Source organism: Lathyrus oleraceus, chromosome 7 (genome assembly GCF_024323335.1).
Source record: "Lathyrus oleraceus cultivar Zhongwan6 chromosome 7, CAAS_Psat_ZW6_1.0, whole genome shotgun sequence".
In the NCBI taxonomy this organism is placed as follows: Eukaryota; Viridiplantae; Streptophyta; class Magnoliopsida; order Fabales; family Fabaceae; genus Lathyrus; species Lathyrus oleraceus.
Window position 1 is genome coordinate 36,282,299 of NC_066585.1, and position 17,863 is coordinate 36,300,161.

A 17,863-nucleotide genomic window follows, 5' to 3' on the forward strand; every position below is an offset into this window, starting at 1 on the left:
ACTATTTTCTAATTTTTCATTGCTTATCAAATGAGTTGTTTTAATTATGTGGTTCAATTATGAGTTGTCTGTATGTTGAGTAACACTCTACTAGATGGATTTATATTTCATTTAATTATTTGTCGAGTCGTAAAGTAAGGTGTTACACTTATCGTCTTGTTGTTTCGGGTACGAACATTGTATACTTGCTTGATATTTGAGATATTTTGAGGTCTTTTCTGTTTCAAAGTTGCAAGTATATTTTTGGGCTGCACCGTGTTCAATGTCATGTCATAAACGATTTCCTTCTCTTCAGCCTTAAGGCGACGTGCAATTGGATGACCGACTAACTTGCGACATATGTCATGATTACGTATACCATAAATCACATTAAATCTCCATGTATTATTCACTATAAGTTATTCATGCAGCTTAAAAGGACACTCACATTTTCTTGAACCAGTGTCATCCTATTTCAACTTCCAAATTGGATTTGTATACTTGTCACTTTTTCGCATTTCAGCTTCACAAATGTATGTCTTCTATCTGAACTATTATGTGACCTTCCGATTACAACGATGAACTTTAATTCGGTAGCCTCCGTACAGATTCATTGGAGCATATGATCACGAACAACAAACTCTTGTTCATTTGTAAAAAAATTCCAATATTATCTTCACATCAATCAGTTTAGCATCCGTAGACACAATATGTTTGAAGATAACATCAGAGTGCACCATATCTAAGGTCAATCATAACAGAAAATATTCAAAAATTCATTAAATTAAACTCTGGACTAATCCAAAAATACAATTTGGGATGACATTCAACAAAAATTTGGAAATGTATTTCCTAACACAACGTTTATTTTTTCAAACAAAAAATCATAAAATCAAATTAATGTAAGTAATGAGGAATGAAATACATGTACATTACCTTGAATTCCAACTTCTTTTTCTACTTTTGATGTGGAAAAAAAATAGAGAAATATTGTTTTGAAGTAGAAAAGTTGGTTGAGTGTGGAAGGAAATTTTGGTAGGGTTTGAAGAAAAAATGGTGTTTTGATCATGAGTGAAATGCAAGGTGGTGTTTTATTAAATTTCCTGCTTGACATTTCCGAAAACGCACTTCCGAATTATTTGCTGAGTTGAAAAATATATGCAAGGTGGTATTTTTTTTTTCAAATTTCCGTTTGACAAATCCAAAATTGCACTTCCCCATTTGTTAATGAGTTATTAAATTAACAAAATAATTGAAGAGGTTTGTCCATAGATATACTTCCTAACTGTTTTTTTGAAAAATAGGGGAGTGACTCACTTAAAATGTGATTTAGTTTAAAATAAGTGCATCTGAAGATATATTTCTAAAATTAAGATAATATTTTCGAATTTATCATATTTCTCCATCGCAGTCATGTACTTATATGTGAGAAAAAAATAAAACATCAATAAAGATCATGACACACTAATACCATATGCAAAAAATAAATTAAAAAAAAAATGTTGTTAAAGAATCATTTATAAATTGTCAAAACTTTCCAATATTTGGAATATCAATAAAGAAGAGAAGCAATCTATATAGAAAATGTCCAAGTTAAAGTAATACATCCATCTCTCACATTAATTTGACCTTGTTTTTAATGGATATATGTATTTATACATACTCATAGGTAGAAATCCAATGAATGAATGAGGTAAAATAATCTCAAATATTCATCCACATGGAAGAAGAAAAAAAGGTTATATTTCTCAATTCATGTCTATTATACTCTCAACAACGTCTCTCTCATTCACTTGTAGAATTTTCTCAACAACTTCTTTCAAATCACATCTTTTCTCAATATCTTCTTCACAACAAGTCAATGCTATTCTCAAAAGCTTATCCATCTCACCCTCACCATTCACTGTGTCACCCATTTCTTTATCAAACACTGAACTATTCCATTCCTCAGGTACTACTGAGTACACCCAATTTGCTAAACTCACCTCACTTCCTTTCCCTTGTTGTAAGAATGTAGCTGGAAATTTACCAGTTAGGATCTCTAGGATTAGTATTCCAAGAGACCAAACGTCAGTTTTCTTTGTGATTCTTCCATGTTGAAGATATTCTGGTGATTTGTATATTACCATTATGTCTTTGGCCATTTCTTGGTTTGTGACTGGGACTAGTCCATAGTCTGTGAGGAGTGGTTCGAATGTTTCGGTTAGAAGGACGTTGGAGGATTTGAGATTTCCATGAGGGGCAATTAGGCTTGGCATGTCTTTGTAGAGATGTTCAAGACCTCTTGCTACTCCTTTCACTATTTTCAACCTTGTTGGCCAATCAAGGCTTGGTTCTCCTAGAGCTTGATGTCCTGAAACACAAAAAGTAACCATAAGTCAACAAAATTGCATGCATCTCTCTTAAGTTCGGCTTAAATGACACATAAACTCTCGAAGGGGTATATGTGTCATTTAAGTAAACATAGTTCAAACGCAGATACTTCTGATCGATTAGGCCTTGAAAAAATTAGAAATGAGTTTCTACGTATATAAGACATACCATGTAGACGAACGGCTAGACTTCCATTCTGAACAAAATCAGTAACCAAAAGCTTCTCTTCTTTTCTATAATAGTAAGCAACAAGAGGAATCAAGTTAGGACAACTCAATCTTCCAATCCTTCTCATGTGCTCTTGAAACTCTTCCTTCCCTACATTATTCATTTGTTTAAACCTCTTCACCACTATTTTTGGTCCATTCACTAAAGAAGCTTTATAAGAAGAACTATAACAACCACTTCCCAAAATCTCTGCAGATGCTCTCAACAACTCTTGCAAATCAAATCTCTCTCTGTCGTCTCTTATGAACGACAGCTTCATCTGGTCGCCTTTTTTACTTCGGCTCGAACCCGACGATCTTGTTGACCTTATACTGTCATTACCCGTATCTTTATAACTTATTTTAGCACCATGGTGGCCTGAAGGCGGATTCTCGAGAATCGATGATGGATCTCGGTTTCCTCTTCGACGAAGGATGAAAAACACTGTGAGTCCGATCACAATCAATGCTACGCAAACAACCACAACCACCATACAAATACTTGCGATCGATGGCCTCTTCATAGCACATGCAGCTAATGGTGCTCCACATAAACCTTCATTCCCTGCTCATCATTTCATAACATAAACATTTATATCATATAATGCATAAACGATACATCAGGGCCGTTATTGAGGGTGTGCATGACGGTCTATAGCACATGGCATCGAATTTTCCACGGACCTCATAATAGGTTTGTCACAGTTTAACCATGGTTAAATAGGACCTCTAGTTGTTTTGTCTCGGTTGAACCCTGACTAACCTAAAGATGGTTTCTAAAACCTTAAGACGGCTCTGATGTGTGTGAGCGTGTGCGCGAGTTTATTAATTAGATAACGAGAATTGAAACTCACCTGCGAAGGAAGAAGCGTGGATTTTATCAAGTGTGATTGGGATTGGACCCTGCAACTGATTATTAGCTACACTGAATGATTTCAATATGGATTGCTTAAGATGAGGAATAGGACCAATGAATTTGTTTCCATCCAATCTCAATTCCATAAGCTTTGGCAACAAAACAATAGAAGGTGGAATAGGACCTGTAAACTGATTGTTTGACAGATAAATTTTCTTCAACCACTGCATACCTACAAAAGCATCAGGAGGAATATCTCCGGAGAATTTGTTATTTGAAAGATAAACCGATTTAAGACCAACGAGTTTGTTAATCTCAGGCCAAGCACCATCAAACTGATTATGCATGAAACTAATAGTTCTAAGATATGGTAACTCCCTAAGAGAATCAACATCAATGGACCCTTTTAACCCCATATTCTCGAGTTTCAATCCCCAAACTTTTCCTTGGTAGCAACGAATGCCGCGCCAGTTGGAATTATCGCCGTGACAAGGAGATGTTGTTGTGTTCCATGATGTCAATATATTGGCATCTTTTTCTAGACTGTCCTTTACCTTGAGGAGCAATTCAGAGTCAGAAGCGGCATATGATGATGAAACAACACATGACAAGAAAACCAATATGATGAATATGGTTCTGTTCTCAATAGCAGTGATTAGTTCTGCCATAGTGAATAAGGGTCAATGGCACACACGCGCTACGGGCGGCGTGTGCGCCCCCAGAAAGAGTTTGAATCTCAATAGAGATAAAAGGATAAGAGGAGCTACTGGGGGTGAAGAAGGAAAAGGTAGGAGGGTGGAAAAGTTTAGAAGGCATTGAAACAAGAGAGAAAGAAGAAGAAAAGGAAAGCTAAGAATAGAAGACAGAGAAAAGTTTAGATGGCATTGAAACAATGGGTAGAATTATTCGGACAGCCTTCAAATTGAAACAAGACAACAATTTTTGTTTGCCTATTTTTAAGGTTTCTGTTCTGCTGACTCAACCTTCTATGTGCCTTTTCTTCTTTACTTTTGAAACTGGTTGGAAAACAAAGATATTAGTCTATTGTTATGAGAAACAGAGTTATAAGATATAATAAGCCACGAAAACAAGTCATGATAAGTATATATTTTTGTTTCAAATATTAGTTTATGTTTAATTTTAATCTTTATGTTTAATAAAAAGTATTTTTAGTTAAAGTAAAAAATAATATATATAGACTAATTTTTTTGGAATAAAAGGGACTAATTTTTTAAAATTAAAATAATAAACATTGTCATTTTAAAAAACTCAAGTCTGTTTTTTCATGAACATGAAGTCTTAAAGATGAAATGGAACACTTAATTATTATCAAAGGGTAAACACAGTATCAAAAACATCCAAACAACTATGAAATTAATTTTAATGCATTAACACTATAAAAATTGTTTGCATGTCCTTCCAATAAAATTATATAAAATAGATATTTTAGAAACTAACCTTAAAAAATGGCATTATAGAATAATTTAATTAAATGCATGTATACGAAAAAAAATTACAATAAAAAATGATATCTTCATATAAATCAACTTTTCTACAACTTAACAAAACTCTAATCTTTCAGAATGAAGCATTTTTCTTTGTCAAATTCTTCATACCCTACATCAACTAGACATAGGCCGTCAGGGGGTGCTGGAGGAGCTGTGGCACGCCTACATGTGGCATCCATAAGCTTTAGCAAGGCATCATCTTCAGCACCAGCTGCAGCTTCCCTAATTGTGGTTGCCACAAGCACTCGAACCATCTGCGAAAATGCAATAAGCCTCAGCCAAGTCAGTGGAAAGAAAAAAAAGAAATATACTGAATTGGAGAAAGACAGGACCTTTACTGAATACGGTTTCCACCAAGGAAATAAAAAACATACAACAGTTACCTTGCGTAAAAAGCGATTAGCTGCCAACTCAATGCACATAACCCTTGTTTCTTCTCCATTTTCCTAGAAATGTCACAAGTGAAATGAAACATGAATAAGCTTCTCTTCAACAGCAAAGAACTGTATATAACTAAGGAGTCTGGGTTAAAGCACAACTAGATATTATTGAATTCCTATTGTAATTCTGAAGGACAAGACTTGAAAAATGTCTTGGAGAATGCAATAAATAAAAAAAATATATATATACTGGCATAAGAATCCATATAGCTTTTGAATAGTACAAACCTGAGATACAAGGGTTTTATGGCCTAGTTAAATATTTCACAGGAAAACACAAAAGGCATTCATGTTGAGGTTATATAGATGAAGATGAAGAGAAGGAAGCCAAGGGCATATAAGTCATTTAACTACAAATATTATGGACACGTGAAATTTGTTAATATTCAAACCCATGGACAAATAGCATAAAATGCACGTTTTCTTTTTTGTCCACTCAGAAAGATGTGATTAAAGTCATATTTGGATGCATCAAACATGTTTGGTAGGTGGGCTAATGTCTGATTCAGAAATTTTTCTCTAGTCTTTTTCTAACATTTCTAGCAAATAATATCTGAGATTCCTGTCATGCAAAAAATAATTTAATCGATGTGTATGTACAAAAGTCATGACTGATGTCACGCGGCATTAACAGATTTTGTTTTCACTTAATTTTCATGTGTGTGCTACTATTGTCCACTCTACTTTTCTCATTTTGCTGAATAAAAACTATCATTTGCTGTATCTTGACACTTTCGCTTCCCAAAGTACCCAAAAAAAACAGCATATGCTTTACTATGCAATGTGAATTATATTGAGGCTGAAGACCCAGCTCAAACCACCAGTCCAAAAAACCCATCATTAACAAACCTCCATATATTTTTCACTTATAAAATGACCTATAATGAAAAACATGACCGTGCATTCTTCAGAAAAGAGTGGGGAGCTTCTACATTTCTCGAAAGAAAATGGAGGGCTCCATTATTAGTGATTTGAGTGTATAAAATTACCCTTACTTCCCCTATTTACTTGGACAAATTTACCCCCTATTCTGATGACGAGCAAAACCATGAACAGTTCATTTTTCACCAAATGAATATGACTAAAATTTGAAGCTTGGTCTGCCAGTAATGTTCTACTTAAATCACATGACATGATAATCATGAAGATAAGCTAGACAAAAAGTGAATTAGTTTAGTCATTTAATGGAACTTGGGCACAGTAGACAAAATCTAATAGATCTTCACAAACACACGTCCCCCACTTAAGGGAAACTGTTTTTTTAAGCTAACTAGAAGCTTAGAGTAAAGAGGGCTACCACGCACCCTCTTCCAATCACATCCACAAGCACGGACAAACATACAAAGAGCACATAAACTCAAATAGCTTCCAATTTAGAATAACGATTCTGGCCAACAAAAAAGGTATAAAGGAAATGAAAAAAAAAATTAGTTATAAAATGCATAAATATTAAAAAGCTGCTTACAGTTATAGGCAATCTGGCTTCCATAGCTCGAGCATGGTGAACAAAACACTCTGTTGGTGGACCACTGAAACAGAATGATAGTCATAAGTCAACTCAGTGAAGGACATTTCCTCTATTCAAAGTATTGTCAACACCAAGGAAATAAAAGTCAAACAGACAATAAAACTTAGTATCTTGCCCAGAAGTATAATGTGATGGTGTCTGTAATGTGCACTGCAAAAATAGAAATTCAAGTATTAAATTCTTACTCATTTCTTGAAGCTTTTGTATCACGAGCAAACATCTTGTAGGACAGCAATTTTCCTTCTAATTTTTGCAAAAGCCGGTTTACCTTCCTTACACTGAACACAAAAGATTTTTTTTCATCTCCCAACTCATCCTTGCTGACAGAATCACAAATTACATTATATACAAGACTGTCAGAAGTCTCCTCATTGCCGCTGCATTGGCCCTTATCCCATCCATCGGTGAGTGGGAAAATATAAAGGTAACGCCTCCACTTCGCAGAGAAGTTTGGATGAAAAGCACGCGATACCTACAATATTCCATACTATGATTGTTACAAAATCTAAGAATGTGAGACCAGCAAACCATTTTTTTTTCTTTTTCTTTGTACTCATGGCAACTGATAATTGTATCAAACATTAGCTTCACAGTGCATATTGCTTATAAAGATATTACCTCATGTACAGATACGACCCTTAATTTTCCTGGTGCCGCGTCATTTATTGCATCTTCAATTTCTCTTGGCTTAATATCCTTCTTCCAAGTGTCTGTGCATGACAAACCCTGGATTAGGGAGAAAGGTCCAATCAAATCCGACAGTGTGTGAAAAAAGAACCCACTTGTCTATACCTCTATTAGTCGGTTAGTCATATTTCAATATTCAGCTTTTCATCACAGAGAATTCTCTCTTTTCAGATTTCAGCTTTCACACATTCCTTTATTTTCTCTCTTTCTCAACCTCTATTCTCATTTATCCATATCAATCTAACCATCAAATTAAGTAAAATTTACTAAATATAATTGTTGTTGTTGTTGTTGTACTAAATATAATTGTTATTGATATACATGACACATGGTCGTGGAATGCGGAACATCTTTGTCATAAAACTGTTTATAAGAGAGATTTTAGGGCTCCAGTTTTGTCTTCTTTCATATTGAGTATGTATCAATTCATTTACAAGAAGGTTTGGACATTGTAAAAGCAATGATAAGAAAAGGGGAACAGCTTACAGAAAGAGCAAACTTGTTGAAGGGCTGTCACTCCTTTGTCTGTTCGACCAGCAACAGCAGCACAGCCTTCAATAGGCAAACCTTTGTCCTTGAGCAGTTGAATTTTATCTTCATCAACAAATTTACCAAGTGAAGCTTCTACTATGCTGTATCAAGAAATTTGTGCAAGAACAAGAAGCAGAATAAAAATCTAATAAAAAGAAATTCATTTAAACATGCTTATTTGTTTTGTTTACCATATTAATATTGTAATCAAATAAATGGAAGGCAAGTGTTAGACTTCTTCTAATGGCAGTTATGGGCAGATATGAGAAGTTATTATGGCAGTTATATTATTTAATTTTAGGACTAAATAGGGAAAGGATAGGAGAAACTGATTATGGAATAGTTTTTTAATGGTTTTGGGAGGGAGAGACCAAGCTTTCTAATTCTTGGAGGGAGAGACCAAGCTTTCTAATTCTTGGAGGGAGAGACCAAGCTCACGAATTCTTGGAGGGAAAGACCAAGACTCTCGAATTTCTTTTATAGGACCATAGGAGTTGTCTTTTAATAGTATACTAATTATTTGTTTAGTTTCTGTGTGAATTATACATATGTTGTAATTATGTGTATACTGTAAGCATATTTTGCCATAAATAAAAGTCGGTTATTACTATTAACCTGTTCTTTGGTACCGGTTTCTATCAGCAAATTGGATCCAGAAGTAGAGCATGAAGCAGAAAAGGGAGAGACATGAGAAACACCTATACCATTTTATAGTAAGTGTATCATGGTTTTGTCAAATACATTTATATATGCAACTAAGAGCATAACTAATAAACGTTAGAATATTTATATAGATCACAAAAGGAGAAAGCTGATGTGTAAAAGCATGTTATATTATATGGTATATAACCAAAACCACAACACTCATTTTTGAAGTATGTAACATCAATAAAAATAAAAAAATAAAAATAAAAGAGCTCAAACAGCTATTGGTAATAGTTCTTAACAATAACGACTGTTTGTTAATGTATGCTCGAGAGAATTATACTACAAACTATTTTGTAGTATGTTCGAGAGAATCATGACCACATATTTTGCAAGAAGAACAACTTGCCTTTGAACAGTATTCAAGTTTGGCTGCTTTTGCCACCCATCAAAAGAATCCCCGTGATACGAAAGAACAATTTTGAAATTGAATCTTGCCCACTTCCCACTGCGATCTTTGGATACACCACTTTCCAACTCAGCCTTATCAGAAATTACTGGAACTCCAGAATCGTCATGTTCAGGAAGGGTCTGTTAAGAGAGTTAAGAATTAAAAACAATAAACATACTAAAACTTGAAGGCATGCACAATCTTTTTAACTTTAGTACAATGTGATAGCATGGAGTGATGGAGTATCATGGTATTCAAAATTTATCTCCATACTAATGCTGACCAAAATTTAAAAAACAGTCCACCACCGCAGTTAGAGCCGCAAAGTCAAGTATTTTTTATGTTTCTAATGCAACACTGATTGTGATTGCATCAGCTAAATTTAACAGCAATTTTCTATAATGACAAGCATCACTAATGCAATCTCGGCCATTATTTAAAACCTTGATGCTAATAGTGCAAGAAGTTAAACACTAAAATATATTTAAGGCATGTTTGACTTATTTGAGTTTATCTATTGCACAACCACTTGTGAGACTATTCCGGAGACTTTATGAAAACAAGTACATAAGTTGTATTCATATTATTTACATAAGCTCATCACAGTAAAGGCCTGTTTGGATTGACTTATTGAAGCATATCCACTCACATAAGTTTTGTGACACTGTTTAGTAGTCAATCCTTATCAAAAAAGATTTTTCTTAATTTTTTTTAGTCTATTTTTATAAGTTCTCCAAAATAACTTCCAGCATATATAAAAACAATTTAAATTTATTTTATCTTTTGTTATAAAAATAACTTATATGCCAGCTTATTCATAAGCGGTTATTTTGATAAGCACCTGTGATGTGATATAAACCGCAAATAAGTAGGTCCTAAGATATGCAAATAAGTTATAATTTGACTTAATATTATTTTAGAGAAATACTATATCCTTAAGCATTTGTATGATAAATACTTAGAGCATAAGCCAGTGAAATATGAAATTAGGGTTGTTGACCTGAGATTGAAATAGAAGGGGGAAAGAGAAGTTTCCACGGACAGTATTCAAGTAAAACTCATTGACTCGTTGCCAAGGTCTTGCGTGCATGAATTCGAAGCTCTCCCTGTGAAACAAAGCATTAAATTGAATGAAAATGTGAAAGAAAGATGTAGCAATGTGTTACCTAGCGTTCCATCTGGCGTATTTGGAGGGATCGGTGTGGTTGTAATGCACGTGATTTGGAACAGTTTGAGTTTGGTTGTTATTATCCATGGAATTGGAAGAGTGGAAGAATAAGCGGCGGCGGCGGCGGCGTGAGTGGTTGTTTGAAATCGGCGAAAGGGGAATGTGTGTGAAAGGACGAATACGCATTCGTTGAAAATTAAATATTGAAATGGAGGCAGTATGGTTCAATCAGTCAACCGTTCAGAGAGGAATCAATCCAATCCAACTCAAACTCAGAGCTACTTCGCGGCCTAAAATCAAATGCTCTTGTTTAAAATATATAAAAATGGTCTACTTTGTAAAGAGTACAAGAATCAAATATTTATAAATAATAAATACACATTTCTTTTATAATGGATAATATATACTAAAGATTTTTAAATTTATTGAATAATTAAAGTATTTAGTTTATAAATAGATTAAATACATTGGTTATTCAATAAACATAAAAGAATGAATTGTTTTTTATATAAATGAACGGAGAGTCAGAAGAGAAAGAGAGATAATTTTATCAAATGGGATAGATGGTGAGGGGAAAGAATGAGATGGATTTTAATTAAAATATAAAATGGGTAATGTTTTGTTCAAAATCACAAACGATGAGGAGTAATGTGAGAGTATTAATGGATTTGGATACTTAAAATGTTGCGTTTTTCTCTTTATATAGTGAGAGAAATTAAAATCGTCTGCACGCGGTGAGGTGTATTGAATTGGTAGTCGTTGGATCTAATCAGACGGTGATACATGTGTTTTGAGGGCAGAATTGCATGTTCTCTGATGAATGAAGGATCACATGTTTCATGCTCTTTACAACTTAATGGTGTTTTTGGGCCTTTTGCTTTGGGTATTGCGAACGACCCATAATAGTTGTCCCGACCAGGACAGGCGTTGTCGCGTACACCCCAAAGTCGACTGATCAGATGAAGTATACAATGAGCCTTGATTGGAAGTCACTTTCATAGAGAACGAGCATACTAGATTTTATTTTGTAAATTTATGATGTGCGTCCATGTACTAGTCACTATGATATTTATTTAACCTTAGGATACTCAAGTATTTTGAACAGCTCATAAGGAGATTTGGACCGTTGATAGTGTAGTTTTAGCTTCCCTTTATGGTGGATTGTAAAGTCCTTTGTGGCTTAAGGCGCATATAAGGAGTTCTCAAAGTATTGTTTTTCCCTTTTTTTTGTCATTTGCAAACTGCAAAAGCTCTTCTTTTGGGGGGTCATTAACCACTCTCTTACATGCGAGCTCTTATGCCCTTATTTATTATTAGACTCATATGTAACGTATTTTCGATGGTACTTGTGACACATGGGCGATCAACTCGTTTCTTTTAATGTAAGGTCTATATTTTTCCCCTACTTTTGTTCCCTTTATTATTATCATTTCTTAAAGGTGGGTTGTGGGGTTTCATATGTTCGAAACTTTGTTATTGGCATGTGTTACGTTCTAGAACTGTAATTATATGTAAGCTAGTGATGAGGATTTTTGAACCAGTGGTGTTGATCTCCGATATGGCAACGCGGGGTAGATATGTAAGGTTAGCACTTCAATGCCTACGTCAGTTTAAGATGAGTGTGGTGAAAAATTAAGATCATAAAGTGTACCTTGCATTTGCGTGGAGTGATTTTTATACCTTGGGTTATGTGATATGGATTGCCATAAATTTGGGCCTTATCGATTTGGACCTTTGGTCAACTTAATCGTCAGGCGTATAAGAAGTCGAGGAAGTCTTTAGCGGCTGTGACCGGACTCTAAGGATATCGTTTACTTAGAACTATAAATGGAAATGCTCGAACTTAGTTGAAAAGGTAGTGGGGAACAAGCGCATTAAACACATTTCCATCATTGAAACGTTTCGTTGCTTCTTTTGGGCATGTGGGTTGAAGTGACTAGTTAGGGCACGACATTATTTATATTTCACTTGATTTCACTCGAGTTTGTTTATGTTTCTAAGGAAAAAATCCAAATTTTGATTTTATTAACTTCTTTTTACAGTTGATCTGGTTCGTTTGATTACATTGGCATACTTTTTACAACTAATCTGGTCCGCTTGATTACATTGGCATATATATTTGACAGGTGACCATGATTCTTAAAGGTACATATGGACGCTATTTTAGGGTCGGTCACTCCTTTCCTCTGACTACTTATCATTCTTCCTTCTTTGATTCCTTGCACTTTTGAAGAAGTTGTTGTTGTGTCTACGGAAGACCTGTCTTTCATCTAAAATCTATTTGAGGTGGAGAAAATTGAGCTCCTTTCTGAGGTCACCTTCAAAACCTATCATACTACATCTTTGTTCTCCATAACCACTGCTGGAAGTGGGGACATCCTAGTTATAGGCAATCCTTCCAATGAGAGGGACACTTGGAAGGCAAAATGTGAAGCCATGAAGCATAAGTGTTTTGTCTTCCATAATGAACTTGTTGACCTACATGGGAAGATCTAGGTTGTTAAGGCTTTGCAAGAAGAGGCGGGGGTCAATGGATCTCCTTTAACTCTAGATGCCTAGACTGTTAAGTTGGAATCCTCTCTTGAGGCAGAGAAAAGGCGACCATCAAGAGATCTCCAATATTGTTGCTGAGGCGGACCACCGTACGGAGAAGGCTTGGAAAATTCTTTAGCGGGAAAAGGACGCCCATGAAGAGGCTATGAAAACTCAGAAAGACAGGTGGCCGCTCTGAAAGAGTGGTTTTGAGAGTCCCTTCAATGACTTATCCAGTGTGTGTATTGTTAGACAAGTGACTTCAAGCACAAGAGGATGATGGATTGTGGTATTTAAAATTCATGATTACTTTTAATTTCCTCTTGATTAAACTTAAAACTATGTCAGTAGTTTCTTAGGAGTAACTAATAGTAGAAATTAAAATGATAAATAGCAGAAATTAAAAGGATAAGGTTAGAAAGATTGCACCAGAGATTTATACAGGTTTGGTCGAACGTTGGCCTAGTATTGTCCCCGAGAGATCTTTATGAGAGTTTGACTAAAACTTTGAGATTTTAAAGGTTATATCCACAAACATTTATACAATATGATATTGAGATTTTTACAGACTTACCCCAACCAAAGATATCTTTTACCACAAGTTAAGCTAATGATCTTTTTTAGAGATTTTCAGGTTGATCTAAATAACTAAAGTATAACTTTTTTCCAGCAAAGCTCAATAAACCAAAGTAGAGATTTTATGATTGGTTTATCTCACGAATCAAGCTAAATCTTCTCAGGAATATCACACTCCTAAGAATTAAACAAACAACACAATCGCTTACAAACCTCTTTCTTACAAGCAAAGTTTCACCACCAAGCACTAAGGCAATTTGAAGTGATAAAACATATTTTCTAGAGAGAGGGAATAGATAAATTTTAAACAAAATATAAATCGTTCGAAAGTGGCGTGGAATGAAGAGGAGGCGAGCCTCCTTTAAATAAGAGTTAAACCAAAAAAGGAAATAATTCATGGATGAAATTGATGAGATGATCGATTAGAATAATGCTCCAATCGATTGGATAGGTCATTTTTAATCGATTACCATATCCTAATAGGAAATATTGGATATATAATTGTTGCAAGTCATTAATGTGATGTCCTAATCGCTTGGTTAATCGATTGGACCTTCTCCAATCAACTTGCTTAATGCTCTAATTTGGTCGGGCAAGATGAGCCACAAAGGGGAAAGTCCTTTCCATGCCTTCAAGTTGCTCAAGCAAACTTTCTCGTACGTCAGCAACCGTTGGGTTCAAGATGAGTATCAGGGAATCATGATATCACCCCATCATATAACCTTTGGTTAAATTCAACCTCGTCTGGCTAACTCTGTTTGAAGCCGATATATATTTTACTGATGCCTACGGGTAAACTCCAGCGTTGTCTGACATTCTTTCTTTTTAAAGTCAAGCGTCGTCTGGCAATTTCCCCAGTGTCATTTATCCAACAGATTGTTATCCTTAGTCAATATTCTCTCATTGTCATTTTCATTCCATGTGGGCCACCGTTACCATATCTCAGTTATTCCCCACAGATCCACCTTTCATTCTTCGTCCGTCATAAAACATTATGATAGGGTTCATCTCATATCACATCATATCCTAGAAGAAAAAAAAAGTCATTCATGTGACAAATACTCTGGAAAAAAACAAAACATAATGTTCATTTGCCCAATGTTATAGATTAGAGCAACAATAATCTAAAAGCATAAAATTGGAAAGGAAGAATAACCTTAACGACATCCTTCAGCTCTAAAGCAGCTAATCATCTACCTGTTTGTCTGTACCCCAAGAAGAAGCACATAACACCACAACATAATAAAGGGGTGAGAATACGCTTAAAATCTATCATGGTGTGTCATACCCTAATTTTACCCCTAATTCAATAAACAGGTACATGCATCATGACATTTGAATCATGTGCATAGCATAACATGCATTTCATCTCGCGTAATGCGTAGAATGTTAACTAGAATAAATTTTCGGATTTACAGATATACCGATTAAACTGATTCTTAAATGTACGTAAAATTAGCAGGTGGAAAATTTCAAAATCGAGCTTGTAGATGTCAATTTTATTGATCTCGATTCATGTAGTTCAGCCCCGCTAGCTCGTTTTATTTTTTTGGATTTTTTCATCGCATTTTGATCAGTCTGAGCATTTTAACTTGTCTTTTTTTATTTCAAAAATTGATCATAACCGGTATGTTTTCAAAAAGTTCATTTTGCGTTGATCATTTTGGTGCATTCAGTTTATTTTTCCGAGTATTTTGGGTTCGATTTTTATTCATTTTGAGTCTTTTTTTTGTCAACATGTTCATAAAAATAAATAGGAATATTCATTGTTTTATTTTTATTTTATGTTGATTATTAAAATTTATTTATTTATAGTTGTTTGCTTATTTGTAACTCATTTTCACACTAAAAAAACTAAAAGGGTATTTTGGAAATTTTCATTAATTGAGAAACCCTAGTATATATTTACACTTTAATGCATTGCATGAGGAATGGGAAAATCAATAGGAATCTGCGATGCATCTCGTGATAGGGGGCCTCTCTCATTTTTTCCAGGGAGCCAAAAGGAAAAGAAAAGTGGTAGAGTAAGGGGATTTTTGCTTTGGACTTTCTACGAAGAAGAAGTGAATTTTTTTGTAAACCTTCAGAGTTTTTGTATCTTCGTTCTCCTTTCTTCTATTCACCTTAACAATCTCCATCAACATCATCTTCTCACTAAAATAAATCATCACTTCCAACTACACAAAAAGTCAAGCTTCCAACATTCTTACATACTCTTTGCGCTAGCCTCACTCATTGTCTTTCTTCAACTCACAAACACCCAAACAACACAACACGCGTTGCAATACTCAAACAACCACCCTTCAAACAACAATCGGTCGACCAACCGTGAAACTTTCCTACCATCCAACCAGACTGCACCACCTCTCCACCCTTAAACCTATTTCACCCATTGCCTTCTTTCCTGTGCGTAAACCTTCTTAAACTCTCATCGCTTTACCCATCAAACCAAACTCTCCTTAAACTGTTAAAACCTTAATAACCATCACACACTACACAAACCTCACCATTGTTCATATCTAAACTATAACATCCATCACACATATTTCGTGCCACCCTCACCATAAAAAATGGGAATAACACCTCACTCTGATGAACGCATTAACGTTCATTATGCTCGGTTCATGATCCCGCGGCCGCTCCTCTATATGCTTATGCCTGATTGTGGAGTTTTCAGGTTTTTGGTTGTTAGAGGCTAGCACGAAGAAAGAGAAAGTTGGCCAAGATAGCGACCGAGGATCATGCTCAAGAAATTGGCGCAAACTTAGTTCATGTTCTTGGTTTGTACAACAAAAGAAGAGTAGTAACATGGTTGTTTTTCTTTTTCTTTACTTTACTTTATTGGCAGTGGCGAAACTGAGGGGGGACGTGGGAAGGCCACGACCACCCCTCAACTTTTTATTTATTTTTAATTCATATATATTAAATTACTAAAACATCCTTATTTTAAATTAAAATTAATTTTTATTTTTTCTTTTTCATTCAAAGTTAGGTTAAAATACAGATAAGGTAAAAAGCTCCTACCTTTCCTTTCTTTCTCATATGGGTTTGCTACCGGCACCAGAATCGGAACAGATTAAAGTGATCGGCATCTAACAGATAAAAAACTTTATTCATTCTTCTTTTATAAAAAGTAACAAATTAAAGTGATGGCTTGATTTGTGTTTTTGAGATTTTTAGGGTTCTTCTTTCTTGATGTATTAAAATAATCTATATGAGGTTTATTAAGCCAATTCATAACACTGTAATTTACAAATATAATTATACACTGTAATAAGGTTTATTTAATCATTGTTGCTGCTAATTTCTAATAGTGAAGTTATCGGTATTTGAAAACGGATTAAAGTTGATTAATTAAGTTTATTAATTTTTTTCTCTTTTAATTTTTATGTTCTCTAAATTGATTTTTGGATCTGATATGATATTATAGGAAGAGTAAAGATGAATAATAGGAAAATTGATTCTTTTTTCAAAAGGAAAGCATGTGAAATTGAAAGAGAAAAGAGAGATGAAGAAATTATAATCCCGACATCCGAATCTGAAACAGTTCTTGAGAATCCAACAATTGAAGAGCATCATGGTTTTGAAAATTCTTTGGAACGCGATCCTGGAAAGCGTCCTCCGATTTGGCAATATCCACCAAATCAAGTGGATGCAATACGAAGAGCTTATCTAAAATGGGGTCCATATCAAATTCATTTAGAAAACTATCCTTTGTCCGGTAACGAGGATCATCCAAGAAGGTTTCAACATACTTGGTTTAGCATATTTCCATCATGGTTAGAATATTCACCATCTGAAGATGCCGCATATTGCTTACCATGTTACATTTTTAGCAAAAAACTAAGTGAATGTCCCGAATCACTTGTCTTTATTTCTATGGGTTTTAGAAATTGAAAGAAAGTTAGGAATGGAAAACATTGTTCCTTTCTTAAACACACATGGAAGGATCCTTGCTCACCACACAACAATGCAACGAAAGCTTGTCAAGACTTGTTAAATCAAGATGGTCATATTAGAAATGTTATTCAAGTGCAAAGTTCAAGTCAAAGAATGATTAATCGGTTACGACTCAAGACTTCAATTGACATTGTTCGTTGGTTAACACTAAAAGCTTGTGCTTTTAGGGGTCACGACGAAAGTAGCAAATCAAGAAATCAAGGTAACTTTCTTAAGTTATTGAAACTTTTAGCATCCTACAATGATGAAGTTGCAAAAGTTGTGTTGGAAAATTCTCCACAAAATTGCAAGTATACTTCACATCAAATTCAAAAAGAGCACTTGCAAATTCTTTATAGTAGGGTGAAAAAGAGTATTCGTGAGGAAATTGGTGATTCTAAATTTTGTATCGTTGTTGATGAAGCTCGTGATGAGTCAAAAAAT

General features: G+C 34.6%; 2 protein-coding genes across 2 annotated transcripts; both read right to left on the reverse strand.

Annotated features, from left to right (window-relative positions):
- Positions 1-1,609: 1,609 nt before the first annotated feature.
- LOC127100464 (pollen receptor-like kinase 1) lies at positions 1,610-4,539 on the reverse strand. The gene is made up of 3 exons (XM_051037667.1): positions 3,413-4,539; positions 2,521-3,123; positions 1,610-2,332 (listed from the first exon to the last, which is right to left on the reverse strand). Exons 1-3 carry the CDS (start codon positions 4,080-4,082, stop codon positions 1,728-1,730), a joined length of 1,878 nt encoding a protein of 625 aa, XP_050893624.1. The 5' UTR covers positions 4,083-4,539; the 3' UTR covers positions 1,610-1,727.
- Positions 4,540-4,858: 319 nt separating this feature from the next.
- On the reverse strand, positions 4,859-10,706 carry LOC127100465 (uncharacterized). Its single transcript, XM_051037669.1, has 9 exons — positions 10,371-10,706; positions 10,205-10,310; positions 9,163-9,344; positions 8,064-8,209; positions 7,509-7,600; positions 7,076-7,362; positions 6,828-6,891; positions 5,306-5,368; positions 4,859-5,176 (listed from the first exon to the last, which is right to left on the reverse strand). The coding sequence occupies exons 1-9, from the start codon at positions 10,556-10,558 to the stop codon at positions 4,985-4,987; spliced, it is 1,320 nt and encodes a 439-aa protein (XP_050893626.1). The 5' UTR covers positions 10,559-10,706; the 3' UTR covers positions 4,859-4,984.
- Between the last annotated feature and the right edge of the window lie 7,157 nt (positions 10,707-17,863).